Source organism: Neofelis nebulosa, chromosome 8 (assembly GCF_028018385.1).
Source record: "Neofelis nebulosa isolate mNeoNeb1 chromosome 8, mNeoNeb1.pri, whole genome shotgun sequence".
NCBI classification, from domain to species: Eukaryota; Metazoa; Chordata; class Mammalia; order Carnivora; family Felidae; genus Neofelis; species Neofelis nebulosa.
Window position 1 is genome coordinate 71,649,621 of NC_080789.1, and position 12,323 is coordinate 71,661,943.

At 36.4% G+C, this 12,323-nt stretch overlaps 1 protein-coding gene across 3 annotated transcripts in view; it reads left to right on the forward strand.

The window, feature by feature from the left end:
• Positions 1-12,323, forward strand: part of ADAMTS20 (ADAM metallopeptidase with thrombospondin type 1 motif 20) — a 180,211-nt gene that overhangs the window by 128,898 nt on the left and 38,990 nt on the right. For all 3 annotated transcript variants that reach the window (XM_058743069.1, XM_058743070.1, XM_058743071.1), the window contains one exon: positions 6,031-6,198. In XM_058743069.1, the coding sequence (XP_058599052.1) occupies positions 6,031-6,198 (168 nt within the window). The remainder of the gene's footprint in view (positions 1-6,030; positions 6,199-12,323) is intronic.

The following is a 12,323-nucleotide window of genomic DNA, read 5'->3' on the forward strand; positions in this document are numbered from 1 at the left end:
CTGTCTTGATCTGAAACTCATTTCCCTATTATGTCATTTCATAGATCAATCTTGTTTTGTGATAGTGTTGTAAGGGCATTTATCATATAATTACCAAAAAATTTAAAAAGTCTCCTGCCAAATAGTTATGGTCAAAATTTCCCATTAAAAAATTTTATCTTTGCTACAGAAGCATAACACAGTTCAGTTTTGCAAAAGATCAAAGATAAATAATACATGTTCCTATACTGAGAAATTAGTTGATATTTTTAGAACTGGCACTTTAAGGCTAAGGAACACACAACTAAATTCTCTCAAATTATTTCAAGAGACACTCTAATACCTGATTATGTTTTTTGCTATTATTGTGTTTAAATCCCACCATTTTATACATAGTAGTTTGATGCTTCTTCAGTCACATGTAATGGAAGTGATTTCTGGTTTGTAATAAAGTGCATTCAGGGGGCGCCTGGGTGGCGCAGTCGGTTAAGCATCCGACTTCAGCCAGGTCACGATCTCACAGTCCGTGAGTTCGAGCCCCGCGTCAGGCTCTGGGCTGATGGCTCGGAGCCTGGAGCCTGTTTCCGATTCTGTGTCTCCCTCTCTCTCTGCCCCTCCCCCATTCATGCTCTGTCTCTGTCCCAAAAATAAATAAAAAACGTTGAAAAAAAAAATTAAAAAAAAAAAAAGTGCATTCAGATTTAGATCTGTAATGTGCAACGATTGCGTTCCTGGGAGTTTGGCTCTTCTAAAACAAAATGATTGCGTGAATGCTTTTGTTACCTGGTTGTAGGTTTTCCTGGGTTGTCTGAGGAAATGGGCTAATGCCTGCCATACAATGAGTAAGTGGATAGGTATGACGCCCAGACATACGGCTATGAGCTTTCACATTTTCGGCAGATAACTACGGACCTTGCTGTCAGGAGACAGATGATGTGCTAGCCAGAAATAAAGCAAAAATTCACTTCATCCAATTTTTCCAGTTTTATTGAGGTATAATTGACATGCACCAATACAGAAGTTTAAGGTGTACAGCATGATGATTTGACTTCTCTTGTGAAATGTTCACTGCTGTGAGTTTAGTTAGTATTCATCATCTCATATAGACACAGTAACAAAAGCAAAAATAATTCCTTGTGGTCTTTTAGAATTTATTCTCAACAGTTTCCTGTATATATTATCACAGTGTTAACTATAGTCATCAGGATGTATGTTACAGCTCTAGTACTTATGAAGTCTCTACCTTTGATCACTTTGCTCCAGTTCTTCCCTCTCATCGTCCCCCACCTCTGGTAACCACAAATCTTATCTCTGAGTTTTTTGGGTTTTGTTTTTTTAAGACTCCACATATAAGTAAGATCATACAGTATCTTTCTCTGAGTTATTTCACTTATAATGCCCCCAAGGTCCACCCATGTTGTTGCAAATAACAGGATTTTCTCACTTTCTATGGCAGAATAATATTCCATTGTATATATGTGTGCCACAGCTTCTTCTTTTTTTTTATTTAAGTTTATTCATTTATTTTGAGAAAGAGCATGCGAGTCAGGGAGGCTCAGAGAGAGAGAATCCCAAACAGGCTCCCCATTATCAGTGCAGAGCCCAATGTGGTACTCGATTCCACTAACCCTGAGATTATGACCTGAGCCAAAACTGCTTAATCGACTGAACCACCCAGGTGCCCCTGCCATAACTTCTTTATCCATTTATCCATTGATGGACCTGGGTTGTTTCCATGTCTTGGCTTTTGTAAATAATGCTATGAATGTAGGGGTGAAGATATCTTTTGAAGTTAGTATTTTCATTTCCTTTGGATAAATTCTCAAAAGAAATGGATCTTATGGTAGTTCTATTTCTAATTTTTTGAGGATTCTCTATACTATCTTTCCGTAGTGGCTGTACCAGTTTACAATCTCACCAGCAGTGCACACAGCACTGTGTGTTTCCTTTCTCCACATCATCACCAGAATTAATTATTCATTATTTTGGTTATGGTCATCCCAATAAGAGTGATGTGATATTTCATTGTACTTTTAATTTGTATTCCCCTGATTATTATGTTGAGCACCATTTCATGTACCTGATGGTGATGTTTTCCATTTCCGAGAACTGGAGTTAAGTAAACTTCATTTCCTTATTTTGTTTAGCAATGTAAGTGTCTAGAATCAACATCTGTCACAAACTGTCAATTCCCTCCTTTATAATATCTTTACAAACAAAATAATAACCCATGCCTCAAATATTAAAAATAGTCTTATTCTGGAATTATGTACAACTTTAAAAACAAGAATAGACTTGTTACAAAGTGAGTCATATTAAAATGATTAATTCCAACTTTCCACCTTGGAATTGAAAGTGCCATCCAACCTGCACAACTCTGGAGATTGTATTTCATTTTTAGAGCTTGAAAATCCTATATTTGTTTCAAATTTTCTTTTTGCCTTAAGTAGACATTTGTCTTCACCTAGTTTATGGGAATAGGCAGTTCAGGTTACTTGTATTTAATGTCAGCACTTCTGAAGTAGATTGTATCCTATTTCTACTATCCCACCGCATTTATGAAAATATCTCAGAACTTAACACTATGTTAACTAAGAACAATAGGGATGATTTTTAAGAATTCTTTTGATGAGAGTGCAGGAAAATACAGTGTTAGTAAAATCTCAAGGGAGTAGGATGGTATCAGGAATATAAAAGAGAAAAACAAACAAAAAAAATTGCTGAGTACCAAAGAAAAGAATTGTCATGTTTGAGTATTCCTATCAAGTGGGCCAATTTGTGGTATCTTTGCAACTCAGAATGTATTGTGGTTTGCAAGAAAGAGGGTAGCATTTCACTAGTTATTCACTTTATGAAAACCTCATTCCAGCTAAAACATGATTCTTTGCATAACATGATCTCTTCTACTTAAATCATCATATAGAATTCATCAGACTTGATAAATAATATACTTACTCCCCTTCAAATCTTGAGGAAAAAGAGCTCTACTTTAAAAGTGCAACCAAGCATAATTTATTTTGCAATTCTTTGTGCTTTATGTCTGTCTTTCCTAGAGAACTTTGTGTTTACAAACCAATAAATACATTCCAAGGAATTTAAAATGTGTTAATAAATTACCTTAGAGTTTAAGAAAAACAAAAGGAATTGCTTACACCAAAGATCAACATCAATTAATCAGCCGATATTTACTCTACCTGCCTTTTTGTGGGTGATGTGGGTAATCTTTAAAAGGTCCTTGACCTCCAGAAGTCTGGGTAGATAAAGAATGTGACAAAAGTAGAAAATGATGAAGTGCTAAAACCAGAGTGAGACTCAGAAGAATTTAGAGAAGTGAAAGATTGACATGTATTTACCTTAGACATAGGATTGACTTAGACCTTTAAGGATAAATCACATTTAGCAAGCATCAAAGGAAGTGATTAATTGAGGTAAAAGGAAATAATGTGAATTAGGCACTCTTGTTGAGTGACTATGTCACATTAAAGAGAAAGTTACTGTATTATGCCTAAGTAGAGCAAAGGTGTGTGTTGAAAAGTAACAATATAAGGTCAGAAAGGTATGTTGACTGAAATTTAATGGATCAAGAAAGCAAAAAAGAATATAAGTTTTGATTTACTTTTGAAGGCAATAGGAAACCATTGTCAGTTTTTGAGCCAAAAAAATGTTTAAAATTATGTTTAATAATAGTCTTGGTTAAAGATTAGAATAATGATGAAGAGAAAGACGATCTTGAGTTAGAGTAGGAGACACTATTCAGTTTTATGAAGAATAATCTTGGCTTTGATAGTGCACTACAATGTCTGAGTTTACATTCCATTCATAGATATTGCTCATAGAGGAAATACATCGCTGAATTCTAAAGTAGAATCTTTAGTATCCCCTCTTATGGTACATAGTTTAATAAATGAATGGTCATTTTTATCAGAAATATCAATAATCAGCTGCATATTTACTGTGTGATTCTTGGATTTCTTGGCATTGTTAAAACTCAGAATTTTACAAAACAGACACATGGGCAATGTCCAGAGAAGACTTACTAAACAAATATATGACCATCCATCTTTGTCCATTGACAAGCTTACTTCTTCAAAACTGACTTTAAATATCACCTTCTCCTTGCTTGAGTACTTATCAAACATCCCAAAAGGAATGGTTACTTTTCAGAATTTCTTAAATCCATAATTTTTATTGTATTATTTTAATGGTCTTTATGACTTGTGTTTTTTTCTGATTTTTATTGGGTTTAATATTCTGTAGATCTACTTTGGTACAATTGATTTAATAGGTGGTATGTGTCATTTAGATTATAAATATTTTGAGAGTAAAGGGCAAAAGCAAAAGGTGTTTAATGAATCTGTGTCTTCAACTCTTGGTATATAGTAGAAACTCAATAATAGAACAAATAAGTTACCAAATATTTTTACATCTTCCATAAGAACAATTGTGTTGATCTTAATTATCCACAGTAATGCTTGCTGACAGGAAGAGTAATGAATGCTCTTCTGTTCTAAAGATCTAAAGCTTAGAAATAATAATATGTACCTCAGGAGAAAAACATTTTTCCATGTGTGAACATGTATATATACTTCCTGATGATATATGCTTCATGCTCAATAATATGTAATGTTTCTGGCATAAAAGATAACATACTCTTTGAAAAACAGATAGTGAAGTCAAGAAACAGGGAAGTACCCAAGTCAGAAAGAACAGAGCATATAGCTAGATCCAAGAGAGAAGGTCAATAGGAAAGAATGCATACTCACTGTAAGTTACGAAGTTCCCTTAGGGATTTTCACAGAATTAAGTGTGTTCTAAGTGACCTGTAAGTGACATTTCAGATATGATAATAAGTCTTAATAATCAAGGCACTGAATTAAATCAATTGCCTACACAAATGAGATATAGTATTGCAGATCATATAAAATGATAAATTATCCCCCAACTGTTTTTTTAATTTAAAATATTTTAAGCATCTAATAGTCTGTATTAGATAGTCTCACAGTCTTTGAACTATACATAAAATATATAATATATTATCTAATATTCTCAGAACTCAGTGTATGTTTCTAAATGAAACCATATGTGAACAGCTGTCTCAGAGGTATGATAGGAGTTGTCTGGAATCCATGTCTTAAGTTTTCTCTGGTACATATATTATGCTGAAAATTGCCAACATCCTGAAACCATGTAAAGGAAAACAGTAGAAAAGGAAGCTAATATTTATTGAGGACGTACTGTATGTAACAGGACTGGATTAGACCTTTCGTATTCTTTATCTCATCTTTATAATGAGCCTATAATATTGGTGTTATTATTCCCATTTTATAAATGAAGAAACTGAGTCTTGGACAGGTTATGAAATGCACCCAGAGTCACCCTGGTAGTAAGAAGCAGAGCTCTTTCAAAGAGCCCAAGCTCTTTCCACAACATGGCTCTGGCCTCACTCATTAAATGGAAACTGGCTGAAAAATGAAGTCATTGTTTCACTTACATCTTTACAGAGATTTTAGTTATCTTTTTACTGAATATATTGGAGGGTTGATTGTACAGAGATATGTTTCCAGATTGATGCAGAAAACAAACCTGAACTGGAGTGCACTTAAAAAATAAGTTTTCTCCTTTCTCAATCACAGTTCCCTGCATTGAGAAATCATTGCATTTTCTTTATACATCCTAAGCATACTTTGCAGTGTGGGAAACATATAGGGTTAAAAATAGAATAGTGATGACTATACAAAATTTAAATGATCATGTGTGGTAACCAAAGTTAGCTTCAGATGGTCTTTAACCTTAGGGGATCTAAACCATTTATGTACCAGAAGAATGCTTGGTACCCTGTAGACACTACTTCTTATGGAATTAATGGATAGCTCATGTCCGTCAATGTACTTCAATGTCCATTGATGGTCCAGGGCAGATGGACAAATTGTAAATTCTCTCCAGTTAGAAATATCCAAGAAAGCAATGATGTTTTGATTGCTTCGTTTTATATATTTTGAAGATAAATTAGTCAAATAAAATGAATCAAGTATATTCGTGTTTATTTTCTAGTGCTCAGCTTCTTGTGGTAAAGGTTTAAAGTACCGTGAGGTGCTTTGCATTGACCAGTTCCAAGGGAAATTAGAAGAAACATATTGCAGTCATCTACAGAAACCTCGAACTCACAAAGCTTGTAGATCTGTCAGATGCCCTTCATGGAAAGCCAATAGGTGGAAGGAGGTAAGTGATGTATTTTGTAATTATAAATGTATTCTTGCATTTATAAAGAAAATCTCAAATCCCTATGTTGATATAACCTTGAAAATTTTACTCCACTAAAATGTGTTTTACTCTGTTAAACATGATTTTATACTATGCTCTGAATTAAGGTACATTGTTAACACACTTGCTAAGTCTATATCTAAATAACAAATTAGTCCGTTGATTTTTTGTGACTATTGATGATCATATTATTCCAGCTAGTTTAAAAGTCAAGTATAGATGATGATATATATAACAACATCCTTGTTTCCACACCAAAATCTTGGATTTTGAGCTAAGGTTACGTTTTGGAGAAGGGACTGCTAAGTTCTAAACAGGAGCATCATTGGAGTCTTTTAAGAGTTAGGAACATGCCAGAACTAGGTAGCCTGAGCTGGTCGAAGGCTAGAGTGAACACACCTGGAAAGACTCAGCAAAGTCCATGCCTACTTTTCAGCATTGTCTCAGGCCACTGAATCTTAGGGACGATGGATAACTTGTTCACTAAGAGCCTTAGTATTGGGCTAAATATCTTATCTTGAATAGTGTGATTTAGTTGCAAAAAAGACTTTCCAACTCTCAACTTATATAGTTGTTATGTTTTGCTTAAAATCAGGGTTTGCCTGGGCCACCTGGGTGGCTCAGTTGGTTAAGCGTCTGACTTTGGCTCATGTCATGATCTCATGGTTCGTGGGTTCAAGGCCCACATTGAGCTCCATGCCCACAGCTCAGAGCCTGGAGCCTGCTTTGGATTCTGTCTCCTTCTCTCTCTCTCTGCCTCTCCCCCGTGCGCACATGCGCACGTGTGCGCGCTCTTTCTCTCTCAAATATAAATAAACATTTAAAAAAATCAGGGTTTGCCTTACTTTATCTGCACCAAGATATAATGCACCAGAATAATGGCAAAGTGGTTTTCCCCAAAGGGTGAAACACTGTAAAGTCACTGAACGCAGCACTGAAGGCAGCATGTGGCAGAGACTTTCTAATTCTGACACCAGCCAGGAACCACTGGGGGATGGGTGTGGAAGTGGGGCAGACTTTGGCTTCTTGGCCACCAGCATTCCTGTTGATCCCCAGGATTCTTCTGCTGTGCAGCTGCTGTGGTTGGTATTCATGAGGGACACTTTCTGACCCTTGACCTCCAGCCCCACAACAGCAAATCAATCATCAGTGCTAACAAATTGGCCTTGGCTTACCACCAAGTATGAAATTATATAAGACTCACTAAATGGACGTGTTTAAGGGGTTTCTAAGATACAGATATGAATATTCAAAGACTATAAAAAAACACAGATGCTTTTGTACAGAGTCTGCTTTCTTCTCTTTGAATTGGTTTTCCTTGTCATAGAAATTAGCTTCATACACCCACACAGTCCCCAAATCTCTGCCAGAAACAAATGACCATTTGTGAAGTCGTTGGCTTTTGATTTATTCTATAAAAAGTACCCACATGAAGTTAACAATTGCAGGCTGTCACTGTGCTACATGTAATAATATATTCAACAGAAGTGTAATTTCAGAAGTAGTTACGAGCTAATCACTGGTTGCTACTCTGTTCCGACTGTATAAATTGTAACATTGCTTTAGTATAATCACTCACTATAAAATAATTTCATTTTATTACTATTTTACATTATACCTCAAGTGGAAAGACTCATTTAGCAAATTGTGACCACAAAGGTGCTCCAGTGAGCTTTGAGGTAACTCTCTTCATTTGGTAGTTGATATCATTTTTCAAGGAAAGGATTTAGTAATTCATTTTAGCAACTGCTGCCAAACAGAAACAAGCATTGGTGTGCAGAGCCATTTGTCCTCTCACTCCAGATGTATACCTTTAGAGGCAAAGTAAATACTAGAATCATTTAGGAAGGAAAAAAAAATCTCCCTCCACTTTCTGAAGAGTTCTTTTGAGTTCATAAGAGTTCTTTTGTTTGTTCTGTTCTGTTTTGTTTTAAACTTAATTTTACCTATTTGAGAATACTAACTTTGCTTGTATATTCAAGTTTTTAAGGCATGGTGCTGGAGACCTCATTGTTTCATGCTGCATCTACTTAGGTCAGTACCATCCAAATGTAGCTTTTATGCTCAGAAAAAAAAAAAAGTCCAGAATTCTTGCCTCCTCTTGATCATGGCTAATCTGCTGGACAACTTGGAAAGAGGATCTCACTCAACCCTACTGAATCTAGAGCCACATGGTATCAACCACTTGCCTGGTTCCCCTTCTCTGAGACTCATCATTTTCTTTCTAGTATTTTAAGATCAGAGCTGGAACCAAAGGTGATAGAAGTTCTGAAATCTCACACATCTATTGACTGGTGCCCCCTCTCCCAAAGCCCCTGGAAACATTTTTTTTTTTTGAAACTATATGCTAAATGCTAACATTTTAAGTGATTTTGTATTTCTCTAATTCCATATTTCCCAAATACGTAAATCCATATTTATATATTTTCAAAAATTTCTGATGTATACATATATATCTCTTATAGCCTAAAAGATAGTAGATCTTAATTAAGTCCCGATAGCCTCTGATCAAGAGCCCAGAACCTCTTCATCTCTCTTCCCCGGCCAAGCGATGTTCCTACCAGTGAAGATAGGCTGGAGCCCCAGGACAGGGAAGATGTGTTTTTGCTCTGGGGCTGAGTGAACTATGCTTCTCAATCTCTTCTGGTTGGTTCCAGCAATCCTGTTTTTGCATTTCTATGCTGCCTGTTCGCTCTCTTCCTTTCTCCCCTTTCTTGATACTTAAGATGGCCTTTCTTTGAGTGGCCTCAGATGATTAAGGCATGTATCAAGAAAGTTTTCGAGGCAGAAATAATTTTATCTCTGCAAGAAAAGTGAAAAAATTGGGAATAGGAAGGGAGCAACAAGGGACAGCCACTTCCTGACCCTGTGAAGAGTCAGCTATAGAAGTTAAGTTGCTTATATCTGCAGCAGGCAAGGAAGTTGGGGGTGCGGGGGAAGCATGTGAACACAGGTCTATTTGAGCTTTCCCTACTATAGTTGCAGTCATAATTATTTCATTATCATCATTATATACCAGGTCATCGTTATATTTCCTTAGCAATATATTGCCACTCTTACAAGGGAACCTACAGTCAACAATTGTAGATTGTCGCTGTGTCACAAAGTGCACATTGAATAGAAATCTAATTCCTATGTGTACTGAATTCATTGCAAGCTTATTTTTGTTTAAAAAAGGTATGTTTGGGGCGCCTGGGTGGCGCAGTCGGTTAAGCGTCCGACTTCAGCCAGGTCACGATCTCGCGGTCCGTGAGTTCGAGCCCCGCGTCAGGCTCTGGGCTGATGGCTCGGAGCCTGGAGCCTGTTTCCGATTCTGTGTCTCCCTCTCTCTCTGCCCCTCCCCCGTTCATGCTCTGTCTCTCTCTGTCCCAAAAATAAATAAAAAATGTTAAAAAAAAAATAAAAATAAAAAAATAAAAAAGGTATGTTGTCTAAGTACAAGATACATAATGGATTTTACAGTTTATGGGGAAAAACAGTTTAGTTGATCACATATTAAATATGATGTAGTTGTCTAAATTACTAGCAACATAATAGGCCACAGTAGTGATGGATAGTGTTCAAATCTTTGGCACAGATTCTGGTCAGATTTTTGGAGCAGTGCCTATTCCAGGACCCACACTGTAAGAAAAGTCTTGACAAATTCCCACATCCCCAGAGAAGTACAGTCAAATGGTTACAGCCATTCTATGTCAGTTCCATTGTATTCTACTGCAAGTAAGAAAAGTCCTAATGATGAGTGGCTTCAACTCAAAGACATTCCTTGTTTACATAACAAAACCAGAAGGTCACTGACTTTAAGTTTGACTCAGCAGCTTTACAAGGTCAAGGTGCTGGATTGGCATTTCTGTGATTTTATTGGTCAGCTCCTACTGGTCATAAAATAGCTGCCACAGTTTTAGGACTTACCCCTTTATACTTTCTCACATGAAAGTGAATATGCATTTGTTCTGTGTTGGAAAGGAGGACAGATTCCAGATGGTCGGTAAATGTTTAAAGACGACTATTTCAGCTCAATCTGGGCGAGTATTTGTTAACTTTAGAGTCACCCAAAAATGGAATGACTGCTTTCAGGATATGGCGAATATACCCAGACTGAGGGTATGAAAGTATAGGTAGGTTTGATGGTCATTCACTTACTATTGCTGTAAAAGGAATTTCAAAATCGAAGAGAAATGGAAGTTACACATTCCTAGAATCTTTCCTAACTCCAAACGTTCTACTACTGAGAATACTGCTGCTACATTATTGACTCACTGAAATAGACCACAATTAAGAATAACTATGGTAAAATCAAAACCTAAATCTGTTATTAAGAAATTATAGGGGCACCTGGGTGGCTCAGTTGGTTAAGCATCCTACTCAATCTCAGTTCAGGTCTTGATCTCAGGGTCATGAGTTCAAGCTCTGCACTGGCCTCCACAGTGGGTGTGGAGTCTACTGGAAAAAAAAAAAGATAAATAATGCATCAAGAGACAAGACATCACTATTTGAATTTTAAATAATTTATGAAATAGCAGCTTGGTGAACCTACTTTTGCAATGCACGTTCTGGCATTTCTAGCAGTTGCTGAAATGACTACAGTACCTGTGGATTGGTGAAAGTTCACCTTCTCCAGTTCCACTGTCAAGTCTTTGAAGTGCCAGTCTGTGCAGTTACAGTACATTACGTATAAATCAGATGTTCGTCTGATTGTTCCTGTTTGACTTAAATAATGCTGTGTTGGTGAGTTAGTGCATTCAGTATCTGTGTTATACTTGTAATTATAGTCTCCCATTGACTTCACGTTAGTTATCTGGATTTTAAAAAAAGATAATATGTAACATGCTTATAAATCTGGAGTTCTATGAAGCTGTTAAGTAAGGATACATATTTTAGAGTTAGAGTTGTGCCTTAAAAGGTCATTTTAGTAAGTCACTTGACTAAAGAGTGAGTAATCATATCTTCATAGCATCCACCCCTGTGGGGGAGACTGACCAGGCAAAAGTTCTGCTTTGGAAATGTTGAATCTGGGGTGCCTTTGACATATCTAGGTAGAAAACAGAGGAAAGTTCTTGTAATTACGTAAAACATTCTTGTAAATACATGGAAATGCAAATGTTGAGGTCAGAATTAGGATCAAGGCTGGAGAGAACAGATTTTAAAAATTGGTGCATAGAAGAAATTGCTCAGAGCGTTCAGAGGGTGTATACACTCAGAGCGTTCAGAGGTTATAAACAGAATCCCGGAATCTGCTAATATTTATGGCTGAACTGAGAAAATAGAGTCAGGTAAGGACTCTGAGAAGGAGCAATCTAAAAAGAATAGAGTACCTGGAGCCCAAGGGGATTTCAATCACAGAAGCCAGAATGGCTCCACAGAAAGTGGTCAGTGCTGCTGAATGCGTCCATGAGATTAAGACAAGATTTGAAAAGTTTTTGTTGGATCTCTCAGTTAGGGTTATTGATGATATTGGGTTAAGAAATATTTCATGTAAGCCATAAATTATCTTTTCTGTTCAAATCTAAAATTGCATCAAATTGCTTTTTTCTATTCTTATCTTAAAAAAACTGAAAAACAAAAAGTTACTTGTTTTCTTTCAAGCAGTAGGCCATTTTTTTTTCCTTTTAGGGAAGAGGCCCACAGTAGTAGTTACCCATGGTCACAGTGGATTTTTCAGTGGATTTTTTGCTATGACCAAGGGACCAATAAACCACTGTGGCTTATTGAATTTCAGAAAATTATAATTGTCTGATAGAACAACTTGCTAAGCTGTGTTTTGTGAATTCTTTTTTTCCAGGATTTTTTTTTTTCAGGTTTAGAGGCAGGAAGTTTTCCAAATGTAGTTTATATTTCTGAAATTATCCCTGGAAAATGTTTGCAGGAGCCTTATTTTATAGGCTAAACATTTTCAAAAGAGGTTCCGATAAGCTAAATTACATCTAGACATTTTAGTCTGCTTAATATTGTGCCCTGCACCGAACACACATTAAATTATTGTTTTCTCCATACGAAGGAGCTGGGTTTTGTGAAAGCACTCAATGAGGACAAAATTCAACTGGTTAAGCACAGAATGAAGGTAAATGTAAGCTATGTAGATATGT